A 26,377-nucleotide genomic window follows, 5' to 3' on the forward strand; every position below is an offset into this window, starting at 1 on the left:
ATATGATTGGGCTCTTCTCTCAGGTTCTAAGTCAGAGAGAGAGAGAGAGAGAGAGAGAGAGAGAGAGAGAGAGAGAGAGAGAGAGAGAGAGAGAGAGAGATAGAGACGGAGGGAGAAAGAGGAGGATAAACGTTTCGTTCAAGCGAGTAACGTTGTTATCGTTTTTGCTCTTCTCCCTAGTCTCTTTAGGGGAAGAAGGTAAACGTTTCTAGAGTTTTTTCTTGTTCTCAAGCTTTATGCGGTGAGAGATTTTAAACGTAGTTTATTTGATCTAGTGTTTAGTCTCTTTCCAGCCACTGAATTATTTATCTTTCATTAGATTTTTCTGTTACATTGTAATTCTGTTTTCGCAATTACTAACTTTTGAGAAAGGATAGAATTGCGTGTTTCAGGTACAAACCACTTAAAGTTTCGAGTTCAGTGAAATAAGTGCAAACAGAAAATCAAAAGTGATAAGTGATTAGCGCAAAGTGTGTCAGTGTTGTGCGTGAGGGTACTTCTGTGCGTGCCAGTCGTCCTCCCAGTCTGGGACCTCTTGCAAGCTCCCAAGCCCAGGGGAGAAGCAATGTCGAAGGGCAAAAGGGTTCGGCAGGCCTTGATCGGCGCACAGAAGTATCCTCGGTGGTTGCGGGCGTGTCTTACAGAGACCGTCACTCCCACCCGCAGACGATTGAGCCCTTATTTTGCTCGTCTGCAGAAGAAATTTCGGGGAGAAAACGCTGGTCTCAGGTCTCAAGACCTCTTAAACGTAAAGTCCAGACCTATGCCAGACGTACGAAGTTAGAGTTCAACAACCCGGATGCAGTCATTGGGTTAGCTCTGACTCTCCTCAGTCATCAGGTGACTGCACACCTCCTAAGAGAGGTAAGGCGATGCCTCTACAGACCTCATCTTCTATTAAGGCTTTGCCTTAACAGACCTTATCGTCTGTTGATCCCAAGACGACTTTGCTGCAGTCCATGCAGTCGCAGCTTGCGGTCTTAATGCGTGAGTTTCAGGCTGAGGTTACCAGCGGTGTGCAGCAACCTCCGCCTCCTCCTGCGAGAGCTCTGCCTCCGCAGTCCAGTCTGCCAGGCGTACGAAGTTGAGGTTCCTCAGGCTACCTTACCGCGTTCTGAGTTGCCAGTTACCAGCGTTGTGCAGCAACCTTAACCTTCCTTAAGGCAACCTCAGCAATGGGAGCAGGAGTCTTATGCCTTACTTCCTCCGCTTCCGCTTGCGGTTCCACCAGCGAGGCAACAATCTCTTGAGGTACGACAACCTCTTCCATCAATGAGGCAGCCACCTCAGCACTCGCTGCAGCGACCACCTTAGGCTAGCACCTCAGGAACCTCAACTCGCGAGACAAGAACTGCGTTCTGCGCAGCCACTACCTCAACTCTCGCAGCTCTTATCCTCAGGAACCTGCTACTGCGCATCCGCAACCCTTACAGCAAGCGCAACTCTTAAGGCAGCAACCTCATGCTATGAGTCAGCCACCTCAACGCATGCATCTGCCATTTTTTCCTCAACTTGAGCTTCTTCCCATTCAACTTGGGAATAACAAATGACAATAATAACACCTCATTACTTTCATAACTTGCATTTGTAATCATATACATGTATGCCTACACAAACATTATGATAATGGAGGTTATTTGTATTACTTATATAAAAATATATATGTATTCCTTGCAATATATTTTTAACAAATCGCAAAATATGGCAAAAATATCTTCTAAACAAAAATGAATCATGAGTTATGAATGTAAGGTAATATTATGTTGATATTAAACCCCATGCAAGCATGCATGAAGTAAGGCAGTGTTGCCAACAGGGCGAGTTTCCCATTCCTGAGGTGAAGTAGATTATAGTACATTTAGTGTAGCTTAATTCTACGATTATCATGCCGGCTATCAAATTCATCAACAAAACAGTCTAAATCAATTCCCTCGGCACGTGCACTTTCAATGAACGGTAATGCGATATTACTCACTCTAGCACTGGTCATGGAATTTCTGAGAAATGTTACACGCCATGCAACACGCTCTGCTTACCTTACAGCATGCTCTACATACAGCATGCTCTGCATACAGCATGCTCTCCATACAACATGCTCTGCATACCTTACCGCATGCTTCTCAGTCACACATCTTTGGTTGTTGCCGACTCACTAGACTGTCAAGCAGTTTCATAACGTTGCCTTCTAGTCTGCTGCTTTTGCACCATTGAAACCCTCACTGAGAGAACTTAGCTTTTCTCGGATATGGTCCCTGTAGATGAGAAAGTGCTTTTCTCCCTCCTTCTGATATTCCCTTGAGGACTCTGTCATTTGGAGAGGAGCCTTTAGCTGCGTAGCCTCCTATGGACTTTTATTTAAGCATAACATGCTTCCAGGGAAGGTAATGGTTCCACTTCAGTCGCTAATCCCGTCTGTTACCACACCTGCTCCCATAGACCTTGAGCTGTGTTGCAAGACATGCAGTCCAAGCTTAGTCCTTGTTAGAGGATTTTTTGTTTACGGAGTCAATGTGTCACTGGGAAGACGTTCAACAACCAGCAGAAGTGACTTGTTGTGACGCAGTGCGGCAACCTCAGCAACCCGATAAGGAGTTGTCTGTACGACCCAGACAGTCTAGACAGCTTCGGGTTGTCACTGTACTTCCTCGCTTCCCCATGGTTGACAGTTCACAGACTGTGCAGCAGTACCATGATCTTGTGTCCGGCTCCGTCAGACGACTGGCTTTTAAGAGCTCCCACAAGTCGTCGCTGTCTGGAGATTCTCAAATGGACTATGGATCTGACCAAGGAACTGGGCCTCCTGGTCAATTTTGAGGAGTCTCAGCTCGTCCCATCCCAGACCATTGTCTCCTTGGGTATGGATCTTCAGAGTCGAGCTTTTCGGGCTTTTCCGTCGGCCCCAAGGATCTTCCAAGCCCTAGAATGCATCCAGAGCATGCTGAGAAGGAACCGATGCTCAGTCAGGTAGTGGATGAGTCTAACAGGGACACTTTCATCGCTGGCCCTGTTCATCGTGTTAGGGAGACTCCACCTCCCCCCCCTTCAGTATCATCTAGCTGCTCACTGGATAAAGGACATGACGCTAGAGACGGTCTCAGTTCCTGTTTCCGAAGAGAGGAGGTCTTCTCTCGCGTGGTGTAAGAACAGCTTTCTTCTCAAGGAAGTCTACCTTTGGCTGTTCAGAAACACGACCGCCGTCTCCTCTCGGACGCATCAGACACGGGCTGGGGTGCGACTTTGGACGGACAAGAATGCTCGGGAACATGGAATCAGGAGCAAAGGACACTTCACATCAATTGCAAGGAGTTGTTGGCGGTTATTCTGGCCTTGATAAACTTCAAGTCCCTCCAGCTTAACAAAGTGGTGGAGGTGGACTCTGACAACACCACAGCCCTGGCTTACATCTTCAAGCAGGGAGGGACTCTTTCGTGGAAGTTGTTCTAGATCGCAAGGGACCTCCTCATCTGGTCTAAAGATCGAAAGCTCACGCTGGTAACGAGGTTCATTCAGGGCGGTATGAATGTCATGGCAGATCACCTCAGCCGGAAGGGTCAGGTCATCCCCACAGAGTGGACCCTTCTCAAGAATGTTTGCAGCAGACTTTGGGCCCTGTGGGGTCAGCCAACCATAGATCTGTTCGCTACCTCGATAACCTAGAGACTCCTGTTGTATTGTTCTCCGATTCCAGACCCAGCAGCAGTTCACGTGGATGCTTTTCTGCTGGATTGGTTCCATCTCGACCTGTATGCATTCCCGCCGTTCAAGATTGTCAACAGGGTACTTCAGAAGTTCTCCTCTCGCAAAGGGACACGGCTGACGTTGGTTGGCTCCGCTCTGGCCCGCGAGAGAATGGTTCTTAGAGGTACTGCAATGGCTGGTCGACATTCCCAGGAAATTCCTCTACGAGTGAACCTTCTAAGTCTACCTCACGTAAAGAAGGTACACCCAATCCTCCACGCTCTTCGTCTGACTGCCTTCAGACTTTCGAAAGACTCTCAAGAGCTAGGGGCTTTTCGAAGGAGGCAGCCAGAGCGATTGCCAAAGCAAGGAGAACATCCACTCTCAGAATCTATCAGTCTCAAGGGGAAGTCTTCCGTAGCTGGTACAAGACCAATGCAGTTTCCTCAACCAGTACCACTGTAACCCAGATTGCTGACTTCCTGTTATATCTAAGGAAAGTAAGATCCCTTTCAGCTCCTACGATCAAGGGTTACAGAAGTATGTTGGCAGCGGTTTTCCGCCACAGAGGCTTGGATCTTTCCACCAACAAAGATCTACAGGACCTCCCTAGGTCTTTTGAGACCTCAAAGGAACGTCGGTTGTCCACTCCAGGCTGGAATCTAGACGTGGTCCTAAGGTTCCTTATGTCATCAAGATTTGAACCTCTCCAATCAGCCTCTTTTTAGGACCTCACATTAAAAACTCTTTTCCTCGTGTGCTTGACAACAGCTAAAAGAGTAAGTGAGATCCACGCCTTCAGCAGGATCATTGTTTTCACATCTGAAACGGCTACATGTTCCTTGCAGCTCGGTTTTTGCTAAACGAGCTTCCTTCACGTCCTTGGCCTAAGTCGTTCGAGATCCCAAGCCTGTCCAACTTGGTGGGGAATGAACTGGAGAGAGTACTTTGCCCAGTTAGAGCTCTTAGGTACTATCTAAAAAGGTCTTAACCTGTACAAGGACAATCAGAAGCCTTATAGTGTGCTATCAAGAAACCTTCTTTTCCAAGTTCTAAGAACTCAGTTTCTTACTATTCAGGCTTCTGATTAGAGAAACACATTCTCATCTGAAGGAAGAAGACCTTGCTTTGCTGAAGGTAAGGACACATGAAGTGGGAGCTGTGGCTACTTCAGTGGCCTTCAAACAGAGCCATTCTCTGCAGAGTGTTATGGATGCAACCTATTGGAGAAGCAAGTCAGTGTTCGCATCATTCTATCTCAAAGATGTCCAGTCTCTTTACGAGTACTGCTACACCCTGGGACCATTCGTAGCAACGAATGCAGTAGTAGGCGAGGGCTCAGCCACTACATTCCCATAATCCCATAACCTTTTAACCTTTCTCTTGAATACTTTTTATGGGTTGTACGGTCGGCTAAGAAGCCTTCCACATCCTTGTTGATTTGGCGGGTGGTCAATTCTTTCTTGAGAAGCGCCGAGGTTAAAGGTTGTGATGAGGTCCTTTAGTATGGGTTGCAGCCCTGTATACTTTAGCACCTTTGAGTTGATTCAGCCTTCCAAGAGGAACGCTGCGCTCAGTAAGGAAGACGATCTTATTAAAGGCAGAGTAACGGTTCAAGTCGACTTCCTTACCAGGTACTTATTATTTCATTGTTATTGTGGATAACTGATTATATGAAATACGGGATACTTAGCTATCCTTTAGTCTTGTACACTGGTTTTTCACCCACCCCCCTGGGTGTGAATCAGCTACATGATTATCGGGTAAGTTTAATATTGAAAAATTTTATTTTCATTAGTAAAATAAATTTTTGAATATACTTACCCGATAATCATGATTTAATTGACCCACCCTTCCTCCCCATAGAGAACCAGTGGACCGAGGAAAAAGTGAGGTGGCGTCAACAACAAGTACTGTAGTACCTGGCCACAGGTGGCGCTTGTGAGTACACCCCCTTCTAGTATAGTGATAGCTGGCGTATCCCTCCCGTAGAATTCTGTCGGGCAACGGAGTTGACAGCTACATGATTATCGGGTAAGTATATTCAAAAATTTATTTTACTAATGAAAATAACATTTTTAAAAGGTCAAGACTTAGTGTTTGGAAATTTCATAAGTACGGTGTTTAAACTTGACCATAATCAATCGAGTAAGGCTATACTGTATTTGGAGGTTGTAATACATGTCGAACAACTTTTATTTTACTTTATAAGCTTCTGTTACAGTAAAAAAAAAATGGGTTAGCATATAAAGTAATTCTATACTATAGCTCTGCCAGCACGTTATCAAATTCAAGTACTTTCACTAAAATGAGGGAAGTCCAAGGTTTCGATGGATATATAAATCTAAGCGGCGCTAGGTATAGAAGTAGTTTAAAAGTCAAAATTAGATTTGACCCACATGAAAAAAACTAAGTCCCTTGACATCTTAACTCTCTCAAATTCCTCTTTAGACTGAGCAATCGTTTGTTTGTATGTACATTAAAAACATAGATTATGTCATTATTACATCATCGACTGTATTCTACGTAGCAAGACGTCACCCAAACGTCATAGTTTTTAACCAATGAGGGTTGTCCACATTTAACTTGTGACTTTAACAAAATTAGAATCCCATGACTTGAATACCCAATCAGGTGAGTTTTACGAGGAAACTGAACACTTCATACAATTTCCACTGCTAATTTATCACTCTTTTGAGAGCCATGGAGGCATGTGAACCTTCAACCTGTGGTTCGGTTTCTCATTTACCATCTACTTTGACATTAATTTCTGTGAATGTTCTTCCAAGTTCTTGTCTCAATTGTTATTTAAATTATAAAGATTTTGTTTTGCATTATTGTGGTAACATCGAAAGAATAATAAAGTACTGCCAAGGTACAGTGTTGTTAAAAGTGAAAGTGACACTATTTGCCCCACCTGTGTTTCTAAGGGCAGACTTGATATTAATATGAAAGCATTTCAGTGTGACAGAAGGCATGTTGTATTGAAAAACAAGAAGAAAGTGAAAAAAAGGTGTAGGTTTTACGTATCCAATTTTAAGGGAACTTGGTTTGAAAAGTCTCATTTAGATATACAGTAGGATCTAATTTTTTACTTGAGTATAATTATATTGGTTTTAAATTTAGATATAAATTTGTTGAAAATGAATTAAGAATTTCTCACATAACTATAGATGATTGGTGCTCATTCATTCGTGAGAATATTGCTCATTGGGTATTGAGTCGAGAAGGTGCAGTTCACCTTTACCCTCCAACCTAAGTAAGTACACCAAGGGTTTTAGGCTGTCATTTATTTCATATGGCTATTGAAGGGGGTCGCAGTGGGCCGAAGCCTCCCCCCCCCCCCCCTCACTAGGTAAGGATACAGCCACTAGGTTAGGTTAGGTAGATTTTTTAGGTTAGCTGGTGGCCTTGTTTATTGCTAATTGTACAAGTGCCGTTATTCGTATGTTAAAACAGATTCTTTGATTCATTTCCCACTGGGGGTCCCCCAAGATTGGAAAGGTTAACAAATAGTGTAGAAATACTGTTCCTCCTCCTAAAAAAATAAAAAATAAAATAGGTCAGCTTTAGATAAAGCCGTAAGTAATTGATAAAAAAAAAAATTTATCAAAATTATTAGTGATGGAGTTATTGTACAGAATTACCGCATATAAAGTGGGACTTTTGATTCCATTTTCAATTGTCTTTCTGGTCTTGCTAGTGTGTTTGACTGCGCCTGTTTCTATCAAGAATACTGGTATCAGAATTGCACTCTTTGATTAATTAGGGGTTGCTAAATACAAATTGTTCCGTAACCAAAATACAAACCACGCTATTTACATTGGGTTTACTTTCGGCGTAGCTGAAATTGACGAGCCAATAGATTTTAACGAGGGTTAACTACCCCCGCGCTAGTTAGCGGGGATAGGGGAAGGGGTAGCTTGCTACCCCTCCCCCCCACACACCGGTGAGTTGTCTCATTTCACTTTTGGCTCGGACGATTTGCAGACGTGTCTGTCTATCGTCCTCGTTGTTGACAGCCTTAATCTTCTTCTTTGCTTTTCCTCAGCTGTGTGCTTGGAAATTGGCCTCGCCCTTTAGTTATCATCATGCGCAAGTGCCCTGGAATCGCTGGCCGCCCCTGCGGTACCTTCATGTCGGCGATGGATACCGATCCTCACACCCTTTGCCCGCAGCGTCGAGGCCAACGGTGTGACAGGGAAGTAACATGCAGTGAGTGTAGGGAGTGGTCTGCCTCCCAGTGGGAGAGGTTTGCCTGCCGGCGTAAGAAGAAGTCCAAGAGAGACCGTTCTCCTTCAGGGGTTGCCTTGAAGGAGGAAGGTTCCAGGGACACTTCTTCCGCCGCCCAAACCTCCTCCGAAGCTCCCACTCCGCCAGCCTCTCGTGAGTGGCCTCCGAGTGGTATCGCAGACCCTTGTTCTGTTTCCCGATCTCGGGGTGCGGGAGAGGGCGTCGCCTCCCATAGCGGGGCGGCTCCCCCGGGGGAGGATTTTGATAACGTTGATAACTCTGTGTCTAACGATGATCTTTTTCAGCTTTGGGCTTCCTTGGGGCTTAAGGGCCTGCCCTCCAAGGAAGCCCTGTTTGACCTTATCCAGTTGGGGGCCGCTGTCAAACAGTCGCCGGTGATAGCAGAGGTAGACCCTCTGTCTATTGTCGACGTCGTGGGGGCAGAGGCTTACGATGGGTCTGGTCAAACCTCTGCGGCTCCTGATGTTGCGGACGTTGCTGAAGGCTCTCCTTCCCCTTCCGAACATCCTTCGAAGGGGTAGGTGGGTCCCACGGTCTCTCCTGCGGCTACGTCTACCCCTCGGGGGAGCGCTCTGACTGAGACTCCTCTTCGGAGGACCGACGATCCTGATGACCTCCCTCGTGGTCGCTTTCGCCGTAAGGCTCGTCGTCCTCTTCGTCGCAGGGGCCTCCCGTCTCCCTTTAAGGGAGTCAAGAGGCGCCTCTTCGAGTCGTCTCCTCCTCCGTCCTCTGATGAGGATCCTCCTCGCCCGGAGCAGACTGTAGCAGCCACGTCCTTAGACCTCTCTGGTGATCATTCGCGATCTCCTACGTCTGCCAGACCTTCCACCTCCTGCGCTGATGGCCAGCAGACTTCTGAACTCGTCAGCCGACGGGCATCGGTCCCTTCGGGGCAAAGGGATGTCTCCCACGGTGTAGGGGCTTCCCTTGCGCGTCAGGGTTCCCCTGCGCGCCCTCCTGCACGTTCACGCGCAGTAGCGCATAAGCGCTCTCCATCTTTGCAGTCTCCTGACTCGCCTCGCCAGCGCTCTCCTGATCGCCAGCGTTCTCCTGATGGTCAACGCCCTCCTGCTCGCCAGCGCTCTCCTGTGGACAACCACAACCTCATGTTCCTGTTGCGCGCCCAGCGCGCCAATGGTCACCTGAGCGCACAAGATCTCCTGCTTGTCAGCGCGCACCTGCGCATCCAGTTCCTGACACGCGCCCTAGATCTCCGGATCTGGACGCGGGCAAGGATTTAACTCCTCCTCGCACACGCGTTCCTGCTCGTCATCCTTCACCTGCGCAGCAGCGCACACGGTCTCCTGCGCACACATTCAGAGTTCCTGCGCGCCCACGCGCCTTCTCTTCCTGAGCCCGTCCGCGAGCGTTCGCCTTTGCGTGTCGCGCCACCTGTTCCTGCGCAGCAGTCTACGCGTCGTCTTCCTGCGCGTCAGCGATCTCCAGTACATCAGCGATCTCCTGCGCGTCAGCGATCACCAACGCGCCAGCGCTCCCTGCGCGCCAGTGCTCTCCTGCGCTCCAACGCGCCAGCGATCTCCTACGCGCCAGCGCTCTCCTACGCGCCAGCGCTCTCCCGTGCACCAGCTCCCACATACATCCATCTCTCCTGCGCGCCTACGATCCTCGGATCTGGGAGCTGTAGGGAAGTCAAGGACTTCTCCTACACACCAGCGCTCGCCAACGCGCCGGCCGCTGGATACACACCAGCGCTCGCCAACGCGCCGGCCGCTGGATACACACCAGCGCTCGCCAACGCGCCGGCCGCTGTCTCCAGCGCGCCATCCTTCGCCAACGCGCAATCGCGCGCGTTGACCTACTCGCGCCCACAAGGATACGCGCGCCCGCCCTGCGCTCCCACACCCATCCTCTCCAGCAGTTATGCGCCGCCATCCTAACGTGCGCCAGCAAGATGCGCGCCCACACACACAGGTTCCGACTGCGCTCCCACGCGCAAAGGTTATCTCTCCTGCGCGCGCGCCCTACGACATCTTCTGGGGCGCGCGAACTATCGCCCGCATGCCCACAGGTACAACTTCTTGATTCTGCGCGCGCGAGCGCACAATCGGCCTCCTGCGCACTCTCATGTGTCTCCCGCGCCCGCTTCTACGTGCCATCCTCGCCTGCGCGCTTCTACGTGCCATCACTCGCCTGCGCGCTTCTACGTGCCATCACTCGCCTGCGCGCTTCTACGTGCCATCACTCGCCTGCGCGCTTCTACGTGCCATCACTCGCCTGCGCGCCCTCGCAATCGCCCTCACGCACGCGCGCATCAGGAGTTCCCCGCGCGAGCGCACCATCAGTCTCCCGCGCGCACCATCAGTCTCCCGCGCGCAACCCCGGATATTCCCCATCGCGCGAGCGCCATTAAACTCTCCCGCGTGAGCGCCAATACTCTCCCGCGCGAGCGCCAATACTCTCCCGCGCGCGAGGCCGTGAGACAACGCCTGGCAAGGTCGCCATCGCCACATTCCCCTCCCCGCAAGCGCAGAACAGCGCGCTCTGCGGTGGAGGGGAAGCTTTCAGAAAGGTCCAGGAACATTTCTTCTTCTTTTCAGGCGAACCCCCCTATGAAAACTTCTCCCAGGGATCTGTCGATCCCTGTCCCTCCAGAGGGAGTGCCTGACAGCGCAGCTATCAGCCAGCAGCCGTGGTTTGGGGCACTAATCAGAGCGGTTACACAGGCTATCAAGCCTGTTATCTCTGAATTGGGACGCAAATCTTGGGCTGCATCTACCCCTCTGAAGAGAAAAAGAGGAGTTTCGGATGCAGTGACTTCTCCAAGAACTAAGCTGTCTCCTCGTAAGCCCTCGATGCAGGTTCCCTCTCCCCCCCAGACTTTGTCTCCCTCCCTGTCGGACGAGGATTTCCCGTCCTCAGGGGAGTCACGTGAGGTGGGACGTTCCCCCCCACCAATGAGGGAAACCCCACCTCGCGTTGAAAAGTCTTCCCGGGTAGGGGCGGAGAAGAACTTGCCCCCGTCTTTGTTAGAGTCCTGCATCCTTCCCAGGAAGGAGTCGAAGGACTCTAAGACAATACCAAAATCCTCGACGAGACTTAGGACGGAGCCAGCTAGTCACTTGGAGAACGTCCGCGATTCTCCCCAAGAAGAGCCTTTGGGGACAGGAGACTTCGCTGCAAGTCCGACATCCGGAGGAGAACTACAGGAGTCAGAACATGCATTTTGGCAGGTTCTGACTCTTATGAGGACTCTCAATGGGTTTGCCGACCCAGAGATTCCCCCTCGAGTATTTGGAACTCAAAAACCTTCTAAGGTCAGTGCGGCTCTGGCCTGGTCTCGGGGTTAAGAGTATCAGGGACAAGATCGCGGTCCAGCTCTCTGAGTTAGCCTCCTCCAACCGCTCCAGTGCCGGCAACAAGCTTCTCCCACCTCCTCGATTACAGCAGAGGAGGTACTTCGAGATCCTGGAGGAGCCTTGTTTAGCTCTTCCTTTTCACCATTCTTTTGAAGAGCTTACCAGGGGAGTCCCTCTTGAGAGAGACTCCAACCGGCAGGTCTCATTCTCGGCAACTGAGATCCTTAACCAGGAGAAGGTTGCGAAGTGTGCCATGCAAGCCACTTCGTGGCTGGATATCTGGTTAGGGACCTTAGGTATCCTGATCTGCTCTGAGGATTTCTCCAAAGAACGTACCAGGAGAGCTATGGAGACGTTCCTCCTCTCAGGCACTCGCACGATCGAGTTTCTGGCCCACCAAGTCTCGAACTTGTGGGAAAACACCATCTCGAGATGCGGTGGCTGAAAGGTTCCATCAGAAGGTCCCTAGCACCGAGATAAACAGGCTCAGGCATTCTTCCTTGGAAGGTACGAATCTGTTTGAGCCTAAGGACGTGGAACATGCAGCTGAGTGGTGGAGGAAGTCCCACCAAGACTCCCTCCTGCATAAGGCTTTGACATCCAAGCCCTATAAGCCTCCAGCACCACAGCAGTCCCGTCCTACCAAGACCACGAAACCGACAAAGGCAGTGAAGACAGTGGTGTCTAAGCCCTTTCCTGTTAAGGACAGGAAAGGCAAAGAGTCCTCCAAGGGAGGTAAATATCCTAGAGGGAGCAGCCAAGGCCGCAAACGCTAGGATTGGCAGTCCCCCTGCATGTCCACCAGTGGGGGGATGACTACAAAGTTGCACAGACAGGTGGCAGCAACTCGGGGCCGATTCCTGGACGATTTCCGTAATCAGTCAGGGATATCGCGTCCCGTTCACAACATCTCTACCTCCCCTGACAACGAATCCAATGTCATTGAGCTCCCTTGCCATGGGATCAGCAAGGGGGCAAGCCCTTCGGGCAGAAGTCCAGACCCTGTTGAAGAAGGGCGCTCTTCAAGAGGTCCTCGACGGGTCCCCAGGCTTCTTCAGTCGACTCTTTCTTGTAAAGAAGGTGTCTGGAGGCTGGAGACCAGTCATCGACCTCTCAGCTCTGAACAAGTTTGTTAAACAAACTCCGTTCAGCATGGAAACCGCAGACACGGTCAGGCTAGCAGTGAGACCCCAAGACTTCATGTGTACACTGGATCTGAAGGACGCGTACTTCCAGATCCCAGTCCATCCGTCTTCAAGGAAGTACTTAAGATTCAGCCTAGACAACAAGGAGTACCAGTTCAAGGTGCTGTGTTTCGGTCTCTCTACAGCACCACAGGTTTTCACCAGAGTGTTCACCCTAATATCGTCATGGGCACACAGGATCGGCATCTGTCTCCTCCATTATCTGGATGACTGGCTGATCCTAGCAGACTCGGTGTCATCCCTTCTTCAACACCGTGACAAACTTCTGGGGCTTTGCCAGGATCTGGGGATCATGGTAAATCTCGAGAAGTCCTCTCTGCCTCCCACTCAAAGACTGGTATACCTAGGCATGATTATAGACACCAATCTCCACAAAGCCTTCCCATCAGACGACAGGATAGCAAGGCTGAGGAAGGTCGCAAGCCCTTTTCTCAGACGAGAAGAACTTCCAGCCCAATCGTGGTTATGTCTCCTCGGTCACCTTTCATCTTTGGCTCGTCTAGTTCCCAACAGTCGCCTCAGGATGAGATCCCTCCAGTGGCGACTCAAGTCCCGGTGGAATCAAGGCTACGATTCTCCGGACGTAATGATCCCTATGGGACCTGCGGAACGGACGGACCTCCAGTGGTGGGTGACAGACGAGAACCTACGAAGAGGAGTGGATCTTCTCGTCCTCCCCCCGGATTTGATGCTGTTTTCGGACGCCTCAAAGAAAGGGTGGGAGGCCCACGTACTGCACCACACGATCTCAGGCCTGTGGTCAGAATCAGAAAAGTGCCTCCATATGAATCTTCTAGAGATGAAGAATGTATTTTTGGCCCTTCAACAGTTCCAACAATACCTGGCAGGTCACTCTGTGGTGGTGATGAGCGACAACACCACAGTAGTGGCTTACATCAACAAACAAGGAGGTACCTTTTCGAAGCAGCTATCCCATCTTGCAGTAGAGATACTGAGATGGACCGAAGTCCACTCGATTCCACTATCAGCTCGCTTCATTCCAGGCAAGAGGAATGTGCATGCCGACAATTTGAGCAGAGCGTCTCAGATAGTGAGTACCGAGTGGTCTTTGGATCATCTAGTAGCCAACAAAATCCTGACTTTGTGGGGTTTCCCGACTGTGTATCTGTTCGCAACAGCTCTGAACTTCAAGCATCCGCTGTACTGCTCCCCAGTCCCGGATCCAAAGGCGCTCTGGCAAGATGCCTTCCAACAACGGTGGGACAACATCGATGATTACGCCTTTCCCCCGTTCTGTCTGATGAGGAGGGTGCTTAACAAGACCAGAATATCGGTCAATCTTTCAATGACCCTCATAGCTCCGCTATGGCATCATGCGGAATGGTTTCCGGATCTTCTGCAACTCCTAACGGAACTACCGAGAGACCTCCTTCCACGACACAATCTACTCGGACAACCACATGCCAACATCTTCCACAAAGCCGTAGCTTCGCTACGATTTCACTATCAAGCATCTCCTCGCTGAGAGAGGATTTTCGCAACAAGTTGCGATCAGGATGTCTGGTCATCTGCGAAAGTCATCCGCAGCTGTCTAACAGGCAAAGTGGAATGTCTTGTGTGGTTGGTGTCGTGGAAGGGGTATCTCTCCACTCGATGCCACTATTCCAATAATAGCGGAGTTCCTCGTGTATTTGCGGGAAGAAATGCGCCTTTCAGTCTCGGCGATGAAAGACTATCGCTCAGCCTCAAGTCTAGCCTTCAGGCTCAAAGGAATGGACATTTCTTCTTCGCTGGAACTTTCCCTACTCATACGAAGTTATGAACATACCTGCCCTCAGTCGGAAGTGAGACCTCCTCCATGGAACGTGGTTCGAGTTCTCAGGTCTCTTAAGAGACCTCCCTATGAACCATTACACCAGGCTTCAGACCACCACCTAACTTGGAAGACGGTGTTCCTACTAGCTTTGGCTTCGGCCAAGCGTGTTAGTGAAATTCTTGGTCTCTCGTATGACATCGCCCATTCAAGGGGATGGGGGAAGGTAACATTCAGATTCATCCCTGAGTTTATTGCTAAGACTCAGAATCCGGGAGTTGCTGACCCTCGATTCGACTCCTTCCAGATTTCGAGTCTCCGTTCTGTAATAGACGACCCAGACCATCTACTATGCCCAGGAAGGAGTTTGAGGCTATATCTCAAAAGAACTGCTGCAGTCCGTCCTCAGGTGCCAGCGTTATTTGTGAGCACAGGGAGGACTAAGAGGAGGGTCACCAAGAACACCATCTTGGCATGGATTCGTAGGGTGATTCATCTCTCCCTGAATCCAGACCCTCCTCCGTCACGTCGCCCTAGAGCACATGATGTCAGGGGCGTAGCTACGTCTGTGGCCTTCAAAAAGAATTTTTCAGTGACACAGGTTCTTCAAGCTGGGATGTGGAAGCGTCAGACGACCTTCACATCCCACTACCTGCAAGACGTGACCCACAGGAGGCTCGATACGTTCTCTATCGGCCCTGTCGTGGCTGCACAACAGCTGGTTTAAAACCTCAAGCTCCTTATTGGACAAGTAGCTGAAGGTTGAGGGCATTGTTACCTGGTTTTAGTCTGCATGAATGAAAAGGTTTGTCTGACCCTTATTCTTTTCTTCATCTTCCCCTCTCTTGGGGAAAGCAGCATCTTGGGTTCTCTGCATAGCTGACCTCAAACCACTGCAGGTAAACCAAGTTTCCTTGTGTTCCTAGTATTAAGCTAATACTGTCACGTCCCCATACCCTGACGAGGTGGTATTGGGAGAGTCCGAGCCTAAAGTTTCCATCAAAAGAACTTCAGGTCAACTTCCTAGGACGAGTCACACTTCATTATACCTTCACACTCAGCTTGCGTAGGCCGCAGTCCTTGCGTAGCAAGGTTCTAGCGAGGTGTAGGGACTCATTATTTTTCGACTGCTGACACACTCAAATAATGAGCCCCGGGCAAAGCCAAAAAAAGCCAGTTTTGGCTGGAACGTCCACCCTTCCTAATGGGTGAGTCACCCCTATTAAATAGCGTGGTTTGTATGTCAGTTACGGAACAAATGACAAATTCGTAGATAATTTGTATTTTTCCTAACTATACAAACCTTAGCTATTTAATCAAACTTGCCCGCCAGCCTTATCCCTCTTGAAGTCCTACCTCCAAGCAAAGTGAGCTCAAGCACAGGTGTGTGTGAGGGGCGGGGGTAGCAAGCTACCCTCCCCTACCCCTGCTAACTAGCGATGGGTTAGTAAACCCTCGTTAAAATTCTAATGGCTCGTCATTTCAGCTACGCCAAAAGTAATACCCCTATTAAATAGCTAAGGTTTATATAGTTAGGAAAAATACAAATTACCTACGAATTTGTCATTTTGCAGTAGTTAGTATTTGAGAAATATTTTATTTATTGAATCTAAAGATGGGACTTATAGTTAACTTTTTATCAAAGATTAGGTTAACATATTTCTGTTAAAGTATTTTGTAACAATTACCATAGAAATTTTTATTTGTGGCAACAATGATTTTCTGATTTTCAGCAACACATTTGTGTTGAAAATTAGTCGCAAGTCAAGTTTGTTGTAGTGAACTTGATCTTGTTTTTGCATGTTGTTTGGATAAACATTTATTTTGTTTCACCATTGCAGATTAAGCAGAATGTTGGCAGCAAGGTTATCAGTCCTTGGGGCATCATGCTCTAGGGGACTTTTGCAAGTTTCTAGGGGCAATTCTCAAGTACATGTACTTCGAGGATACAGAGAAGCTGGACGAGGATTCACTCGCAGATCAAAGATCCGTGAAGTAGAATTCCGTGCCGCAGAGGCTACCAAGACAGCTAAAGGGAAAATAGGACGTAAGTTTGACTCATTTTGTCCCTTGGAATTTTGTTTTATCAGGTTGATGTACTGTATTCATACTTGTTTGCACAAGATGAAAACCACTGGTGGAAAAAATTATTAGTTTCAAATGGATTGACAAAATATATCTTAAGAAATTCTATGTTTACAGCCATGGAAGTTGGGCAGATTGCAGTAGCTGGTGGAGCAGTCGCAGGGTTAGGGGCATTGTGTTATTATGGTCTCGGACTGTCCAATGAACCAGGGGCTATTGATAGAGTTGTGTAAGTATCAAGAGTGTAACATTGTAGTGCAGTGCTGTCCTTAGTTGCAAGGGTGGTTATCCATAAATGATAAAGTATTGTTTGATATAAATTGTCCTTGTATGAAAATGCTGAGTTGTTCCGTAACTAGAATACAAACCTATGCTATATATATTAGGAGTATGACTTACGGCAAAGCTGAAAGGATGACCTATTAAAATTTAGAGAGGGTCAACTTCCCATCCCGGTTTTTTTTTTTTTGGGGGGGGTTCAAGTAACCCTTCCTGCTCACACACCTGTGACTGAGCCCACTTTTACTTTTAGGTCAGATGGTGAAAGGTCGTTGCTGCTCTTTATCCTCGCAATTTTTAGACTGCCTTTTAGTGCTTTTCTTTGCTTTTTCTTTTCAGCGTGAGTTTCTGTTGACTTTTGCTGGCCTCCATGCGTACCTGGCCTGGTCCTGAGAGCCGCATCTGCGGTACCTTTATGCCTGCTGAGAATACGGATTCTCACACCCTTTGCCCTACTTGCAGAGGTCAATGGTGGGATGTGTTAAATAAGTATATTGAGTGTTGGGAGTGGTCTGCCTTCCAGTGGGAAAGGTTTGGGCTATGGCCTAAGAATTCTAAGCGGGACTCTTCTCCTTCGAAGGTTTCTTCGAAGCAAAAGAAACCCAAGACTTCTACTTCCTGACCTTCCTCCGAAGCTCCTGCTCGTTCAGCCTCCTCCGGGGGACCTTTGAGTTCTATTGCAGGCCGCTTATCCTCTTTACGACCTCTGTCCTCGAGAGACAGTGTTGCTTCCCCTAGCGAAGCAGCCCCGCATCCCCCCCCCCCCAGGTGGGTCCTTGTCACTTTCTCCTCTTTTCCAGGTTTGGCCGTCCTTGGAGTTACCGGATCCGCCTTCCAAGGAGGTCCTGCTGCAGCTACTTCGCCGAGGTGCTAGCACGCAGCTATCATTGACTTCGGAGATGGATCCCCGGGCTTCCCCCCCTGCTGAACATACTTCGAGGGGGGAGAAAAGTCCTGGGCATGTCTCTCCTCCGAGTGTTTCTCTCTCCCGAGAAAGTTCACTTGTAGAGACTCCTCTTCGGAGGACTGCTTGCTGATCCTCCAGCCCCTTGAGGCTGTCACCGTAGTCGTAGTTCCTGATGTGCTCGCTCTCCTCTTCACTTTTATGTGCTCCGCCATTTGTGAAGAGACGCCTAATTGATTCGTCGTCCTCACAGCCCTCGGAGGAAAAGGAACCTTCTTGTCTGACGTCACCTGGTTCTCGAAGTCTGCCTGCCTTCAGACCTTCTCCTGTCGATGCAGCTGCTAGTCCTCGAACCTCGGTTCAGGACTCTTTGCCTGTGGATTGCTTGCGATCCCCTTCGGAGGATGTTCATCCTTCTGAAGGACTCTTCCTTTCTAAACACCATCATCTAGCTGCTCGTCAAACTTTGACTCGCCGACTTCCTGCTAGTCCATCTCCTGCTCACTCTCCTGGTTCCTGACTTCCTACCGCTCGTCATCCACCAACTCTTCATCTGCCTGCGTGTCATTCACTTGTGCGGGTTTCACCTGCTTGTCCCGATGATCCTGTACATCGTGCCTCTACCGACCATCGCTGGCCAACGTGTTGCTTGCTAACGTGCCAGACTTCCACCTCTCACCATTCCCCCAAGCTATGCGTTGCGTCAGAACATCAATCTCCTGGCCGCGTGACTGCTGTCCACCGCCCAACTTCGCATAAATCACCCTTGGAGGTTCCCCCTGTAAGCGGTCGCCATGCCAGCAGTCACTTAAGCGTCAGCGTTCATTAACCGATCATCGAGCAGTGCCTCCTCATCGTCATTTAATGCGTCAATCGGCACCTACGCGTCAGCCTTTGTTGACTCGTCAATGCTTTCCAGCTCGACAACAATCGCCAGCTCGTCGGCATTCGCCATCGCCTAATTGTTCGCCTACACTTCAGAGCTCTCCTCTGCATCAACCTTCACCAGCAAGTCAACGCTCATCAACACGTAGGCATGCACCGCAACTCCGTGAAGCACTGACAGAAGACAACAGCCATCATCCTCCTCCGACTTCCAAGAAATCACGTCTGCTCATGGAGGAACAGATAGGTGTTCACAAAGGAAAGGTAGGTTATCGTTCTCCAGATCATCGGTTCTCTCTCCAAGGAAGGACAGAGCCCCAGTTCATAGATCACCTTCGCCCCATTCCCCTCCCCGCAAACAAAACAAATTATTGCGCGACCGCCAGGGAGAGAGCATTTCTGGGGAATTTAAAATTCCAAAGTTACCAGCACCTAAGGCGGACCCACGTCATCCAGCGGTTCCAGAGAAGACGCCTCAAAGGGAACCTTCGGTTACCTTCCCTTGAGGAATCTGTCAGACAGCACTAGAGTCAGCAAGCAGCCCTGGTTTGGAGCCATCATCAGGGTAGTTGTACAAAGCCTTCGGGCCTGCCCTTTCAGCCCGCACCTCGGAAGCCTCTGTGTCTGTGAGCCTGTAACATCCTTCGGTTCCAGCAGACTCTCGGCAAAGAACCTCGGATGTCTCTCCCTTGAAGAGGAAAAGAGGAGTCCCAGGGACTGACTCATCTTCTAGGGTGAAACTGACTCCTGTGAGGCCATTAAGGACAAGGTTGAACCTCTCCGATTGTCCTTCCACTTGCTCCCCTGGCTCACTGCCACCTCAGCCAAGGGAACCTCGTGGAGAACCTGTCCCAGTTTCCTCCCTACCACCTTCGGAGGGAACTCCCCTCATAACGAGAGCGCCACGCCTTGGGAAGTAACCAGCAAGGCCAGACCATCCAGGCCCTCCGTGCTGGAATCTTATTTTCTTCCTCGTAAAGAGTCGAATGACTCCAAAACGTTTCCTAAGTCATCTTTGAGGACCTCCAGACCCACAGGAACAGTCAGCCACCTAAAAACGACCGCAACCCACCCTGAGATGATCTCTTGGTGGTGGATGAAGGAGTCTTCACTGCCAGTCCCACCTCAAAGGGTGAACAGAAGGAGTCAGAACACCCTTTTTGGCAGATAACGACTGTGATGAGAGTTCTCAATGGGTTTTCCGACCCAGAGATCCCCCCCCCCCCCCCCAAGAGGGCAAAGACAGATTTTTGGACCGTGTCTTCGGCACTCAGAAGCCCACGAAGTTCAGTGCAGCCTTGTCCTGGTCTCAAGAACTGAAGAGTACCCAGACTAAGTTGCCACCCAACTCTGAATTTCTTCCTCCCTTCATTAGAGCTCCCCTCTTAATGAGAGAATGCCTTGAGCTTCAGCACGGCATATCATTCCTTGCTGAAGCTTGATGATGGGCAAGAGGGCTCTCGAACTTGGAGGAGATTGCTCCCCGAGTTTGAATCTAAATTTCTCTCTCTCATCTTTTCCTTAATCTTAATATTGCTTTGACCTTTTCATAATTTTATAAGAATTTTTTTGTGTTGCTGTCCCAATTCTATGAGGAAAGTTTCCCTAATATTGTGTATATGTTATGTACATTTTTTTTTCTTTTGGCTTGGATGTTTCTACATCCATTGTAGCCGCTGGCGAGGATGTTTCTACATCTGTTATTGTTGCCTGCTTCGATGAATGGGAGGAGGTGTCACAGTTGGGAGGTATGTGCATTCAAAGCTATATGTGAGAGTATTGGATGATATCAGCCATCCCAAAGATGGTTTGGATCTTTTTGGCTGAACTGTTATCAAGTGCTGGGTCTTCGGAATCCAGGGGGATCCCACGCTTGGGGTAGGACTCTCGGCTTTTGGCCTGAAGCCCATCATTATAGATATGGGGAGGATGATTCCATAGTTTTTTGGGTTCAGTCCTAACAGGCGGGCTCAGCTTACACCTGTGCCTCTATATCTGTTTAGGTGTTATCCTTCAGGTAGGGTATGGAGTGGACCATCTGGGAAGTATACTCTCATTGTGTTGATAGTGGAGAGTGCCAATTTCCTTTCCGACATGTGATGCCTTAGTAAATCAAACTCATCTTTTTTCTTATCTCTCTACACTTATAGATTCTTCAAACAACAGACCCCCATCTCCTGGGTACACTGACTCTCCCCTGACACTGTTGATGACCTCTAGCAAGTCTATTAAGGAAAATTCTGTTGATGACCTTGGAACTGGAAAGGACCATTCTACTGATATTCCAAAATTTAATAATTTGGGTAACACAAGGAAACTTTGAATCCTTCATATTACCCAAATTCCAATAGACACAAACTATGATAATCTATATAAAGCCTTTGAGTGCTATGGATGTATAAAAGAAATAAGGATGAAACTTAAAGATGGTAAATGGGATTCATGGATATCTTACAGTAGTCATGGTGAAGCATTTAAAGCAATAAATAACATGAATAATATTAAAATTAATAACTTTAATGTTATGGCTGCTCTCTGCGATAAGGTACCAAAGGATTTGGATGTGTATAGGTCTGACGACTGGTTGAAAAAGACGCTAATTTAGTTATGCATTCCCAGAGAAATCCAAAACCACCAATGTGGCTTGTAACTGAACCAAAAGGGGTTACAGGGAATAATTTTGAAATATGCAAAAGTTTTCAGGAAAAAGTAGGAACTATTGCACTGGGAGATATATCTCGTTTTGGAAAAGATAGTTTCCCTAACCATGCCAAATCAAGGACACAATATGTATTACTGTCCAACCTAAATACAACTAATGATGATATTAAGTTAGATGTCAAACCCCACCTAAATTTTAGTTGCGGAAGGGGAGTAGTTTTTAACAGAGACCTGTATGAATTTACAGGGGAGGAGATACTGGCCATGTGTCCACTAAATGTATGGGAAGTGTATAAGGTTCCTGGAACATCAATGATACTTACTTTTCAGGATGCTGATGTATCTTTCCATATTATTACTGAAAATGAAGTGATTAAAGTACGACATTCAAGCAGAAGCCAGTGCAGTATTTTAAATATTTTAAATTTGGACACCCGTCTAAAGTTTGCAAAAATGAGATATATGGTATTTGCTCCAAATCTAACCATGGAAAATGTGCACTTTGAGAGAGAGGTTTAAATTGCAACCCGAACCATGAATCCACAGACAAGAGCTGTGAGCTGTATAAGTTGGAAGAAGCTGCCCTTAACAAATCTAATTTAGAACATAATAAGTGTGGGACATGCCAAAAGACTATTAAATAAATCGTATAGCTATGCTAAGGCGTTATAATCAAACCCACCTAGTCCTGCCAATACCTCTCGAAAAAGAAATATACCACCTGATAAAATGCTGAATGATAAGTATACAGTATTATCTCCTGAGGCTTTACCACGGTGTATCAACACTAGGGCATTGGCTGTCTCTGACAGCCTTTGTCCCCCATCACAAATACTAGTACAAACCTCTCTCAGGCCATTTCCTTGCCTGATTTGATGGAAGTTCCACCTAAAACCAGCTTACCTGATGCACCTGTAGTTGGAAAGGTGCAAAAACTTACAATCTTACCATCTATTAATCGTAAAAGAGAGAGACTTCCATCTCTCTCTCCCCCCTCCATTAGAAACAAAGTTATGACATCAAATAAATTTGATGTTTCTAATGAACTAGAAGGTACATACATATACCAATGCACTTCCCCCAATTTTGGGGGATAGCTGACATCAAACAAATGAAACAAAAAAAAGGGGACGTCTCCTCTCTACTTTCCTCCTAGCCTGACAAGGGACTCAACCGAGTTCGGCTGGTACTGTTAGGGTGGCACAGCCAACCCTCCCACATTATCTACCACAGATGAAGCTTTATAATACTGAATCCCCTACTGCTGCTACCTCTGTGGTCATCCAAGGCACCAGAGGAAACAGCAGGGCCTACCAGAACTGCATCACAATCGCTCGCCATTCATTCCTATTTCTAGCACGCTCTCTTGCCCCTCTCTCATCTATCCTCCTATCACCCAGAGCTTCCTTCACTCCATCCATCCACCCAAACCTTGGCCTTCCTCTTTTACTTCTCCCATCTACTCTTGCATTCATCACCTTCTTTAGCAGACAGCCATTTTCCATTCTCTCAACATGGCCAAACCACCTCAACACATTCATATCCACTCTAGCTGCTAACTCATTTCTTACACCCGTTCTCACCCTCACTACTTCGTTCCTAACCCTATCTACTCGAGATACACCAGCCATACTCCTTAGACACTTCATCTCAAACACATTCAATTTCTGTCTCCGTCACTTTCATTCCCCACAACTCCGATCCATACATCATAGTTGGTACAATCACTTTTTCATACAGAACTCTTTACATTCATGCCTAACCCTCTATTTTTTACTACTCCCTTAACTGCCCCCAACACTTTGCATCCTTCATTCACTCTCTAACGTACATCAGCTTCCACTCCACCATTTGCGGCAACAACAGACCCCAAGTACTTAAACTGATCCACCTACTCAAGTAACTCTCCATTCAACATGACATTCAACCTCGCACCACCTTCCCTTCTCGTACATCTCATAACCTTACTCTTACCCACATTAACTCTCAACTTCCTTCTCTCACACACCCTTCCAAATTCTGTCACTAATCGGCCAAGCGTCTCTACTGCGTCTGCAACCAGTACAGTATCATCCGCAAACAACAACTGATTTACCTCCCATTCATGGTCCTTCTCGTCTACCAGTTTCAATCCTCGTCCAAGCACTCGAGCATTCACCTCTCTCACCACTCCATCAACATACAAGTTAAACAACCACAGTGACATCACACATCCCTGTCTCAGTCCCACTCTCACCGGAAACCAATTGCTCTCTTCATTTCCTATCCTAACACATGCTTTACTACCTTTGTAGAAACTTTTCACTGCTTGCAACAACCTTCCACCAACTCTATATAACCTCATCACATTTCACATTGCTTCCCTATCAACTCTATCATACGCTTTCTCCAGATCCCTAAACGCAACATACACATCCTTACCTTTTGCTAAATATTTCTCACATATATGCCTAACTGTAAAAATCTGATACATACAACCCCTACCTCTTCTAAAACCACCCTGTACTTCTAAGATTGCATTCTCTGTTTTGTCCTTAATCCTATTAATCAGTACTCTACCATACACTTTTCCAACTACACTCAACAAACTAATAACCCTTGAATTCCAACACTCATGCACATCTCCCTTACCCTTGTATAGTGGTACAATACACGCACAAACCCAATCTACTGGTACCATTGACAACACAAAATACATATTAAACAATCTCACCAACCATTCAAGTACAGTCACACCCCCTTCCTTCAACATCTCAGCTCTCACACCATCCATACCAGATGCTTTTCCCACTCTCGTTTCATCTAGTGCTCTCCTCACTTCCTCTCTTGTAATCTCTCTCTCATTCTCATCTCCCATCACTGGCACCTCAACACCTGCAACAGCAATTATATCTGCCTCTCTATTATCCTCAACATTCAGTAAACTTTCAAAATACTCCGCCCACCTTTTCTTTGCCTCCTCTCCTTTTAACAACCTTCCATATCCATCTTTCACTGTCTCTTCAATTCTTGAACCAGCCTTCCTTACTCTCTTCACTTCTTTCCAAAACTTCTTATTCTCTTCATATGAATGACCCAATCCCTGACCCCACCTCATGTCAGCTGCCCTCTTTGCCTCACTTACCTTGCACTTTACCTCCACATTTTTCTCTCTATATCTTTCATACTTCTCTACACTATTACTCTGCAGCCATTCTTCAAAAGCCCTCTTTTTCTCTGGAAGGTAAATTGAATAAATCAGAAATTCAAGTTGAGGTCCACCATCCTCCTGAACAAATAGATCAAAAGGACACAAAGAAAAAGACCAACATATCAAGACCATTAGTGAAGAAACCTATTGGTAATAATGTTAGATTAAAAACTGCTAAGGGGAAGACCTCATCTAAGATGTCTTCCAGAAATAATCCAGTTTTCTCCTTCATTTTGCAATGGAATTGTCTGGGTTTAAGGGCCAAATATGAAGAACTTAAGCTCCTAATTCATGAACATTCCCCCATAATTGTATGTTTACAGGAAAGTATGCTTTATGCTAACACACCTTGTCCTCGAGAGTATGTTAGCTATAAAACACTATGTAATCAACAAGCAGGGAGCCATGGCGGAAGTCTCATGTACGTTCGTCAAGATATTCCCAAATACCTTTATCTATTTGTACACCTCTGCAGGCATTGGTTGTACAGATTGATATCGGGAGAAAATATACAATATGTTCTCTGTACTTGCCTTCAAATGATAACATAGCATATGATAATTTAGTAGAGTTGATTCAACAGCTTCCTCAACCTTTTCTTTAATTGGAGATTTTATTGGTAGACATCCTTTGTGGGGCGATGTTTAAGCAAACACCAGGGGCAATATTATATCATTAATTGTGGAAAACGCGAATGTCGAACTCCTTAATGCAGGAGAGCCCACACACTTCCATGTTCAGACAGGTACCTTTTCATGCATTGACCTTTCAATTGCAAGCTCTAACTGCCTTCTTGATTTCGATTGGAGGACATTAGTGATCATGCACCAATCATTATAAACACCAACAAGGGTATACCTTTACAAAGATTTCCACGATGGAATCTTGGCAAGGCGGACTGGGTTAAATTTCGTGAGTTAAGTGAAATTGAGGGGAGTGCAGAACAGTTTGAAAGTATTGATGATGCCATAGACCTACTGAATGGAACTCTTCATACAGCAGGAGTCAATTTGATTCTCCAAACCACAGGATCATTCAAACGACAACCTGTCCTTTGGTGGTCTTCAGAATTAACTGCCCTGCACAGAACCACCAGAAAATCTCTTGACTAGATTGCACAGACGCCGTACGGATGAGAATTTAATTATATACAAAAAGTGTAGAGCACAGTTCCATCGTGCCATGAAAGAAGCTAGGCGTCAATCTTGGGTATCTTTTGTTTCCTCAGTCAACAGTAGAACACCACCATCTTCTGTATGGAGGAAAATAATAAAGATTGCCGGCAAATTTACCCCAAACCCACCACCAGTGTTGAAGGTGAATGGTCATTATGCGACTGAAGCAAATGATGTTAGCAATGCCCTGGCTGATCATTTTTCAAATGTATCATGCAAGTGTGAAGGAGCTCCTGGTCACCAGTATAGGAGCATTGAAGAAAAGAAAATTTTTAAATTTGCAACAGGAAGGAAAGAGTCATATAATTAATTATTTTACTGAAAGAGAAATTCCGCACTTGCTAATTGTAACGATACAGCCCCTGGACCCGATGGAATTCCATATGCAATGATTAAACATGTACATTTTAATACAAAGTTATTTGTTTTAAGCATTATTAATAGAATATGGCATGATCATAGTTATCCAAGTGTTTGGGAACTAGCCATTATTTTAGCCTTTTTAATACCCGATAAGGACAAGTTTTTAGCAGCAAACTATCCACCAATTACATGGACATCTTGTTTATGTAAAATCATGGAGAAGATGGTCAATGCAAAACCCATGTGTTACCTTGAAAAGAAGGGTATTTTATCACCGAATCAATGTTGATTCAGAAAAATGCACTCGACAACTGATGTGTTGATACGACTTGAGTCCTCTATTTGTAAAGCCTTTGCTTCCAAACAGCACCATGTGACAGTCTTTTTTTACCTTGAAAAGGCATATGATACTACTTGGAGATATGGTATACTTAAAACCATTCATGAATTTGGATTAAGAGGAGAGCTACCACTGTTTATCCAATCATTTCTTTCACATAAAGTTTTTCAAGTGAGAGTGGGGGAAACTCTATCAGGGAATAAATATCAGGAAGAGGGAGTTATTATTATTACTAGCCAAGCTACAACCCTAGTTGGAAAAGCAAGA

The 26,377-nt window shown here is 47.1% G+C and overlaps 1 protein-coding gene across 1 annotated transcript in view; it reads left to right on the forward strand.

Moving 5' to 3' along the window:
- Positions 1–26,377, forward strand: part of LOC137650279 (growth hormone-inducible transmembrane protein-like) — a 74,437-nt gene that overhangs the window by 10,764 nt on the left and 37,296 nt on the right. The window contains exons 2-3 of the mRNA XM_068383597.1: positions 16,070–16,275; positions 16,431–16,542. Of these exons, the coding sequence (XP_068239698.1) occupies positions 16,080–16,275; positions 16,431–16,542 (308 nt within the window). The 5' untranslated portion in view covers positions 16,070–16,079. The remainder of the gene's footprint in view (positions 1–16,069; positions 16,276–16,430; positions 16,543–26,377) is intronic.

Source organism: Palaemon carinicauda, chromosome 11, assembly GCF_036898095.1.
Source record: "Palaemon carinicauda isolate YSFRI2023 chromosome 11, ASM3689809v2, whole genome shotgun sequence".
NCBI lineage: Eukaryota > Metazoa > Arthropoda > Malacostraca > Decapoda > Palaemonidae > Palaemon > Palaemon carinicauda.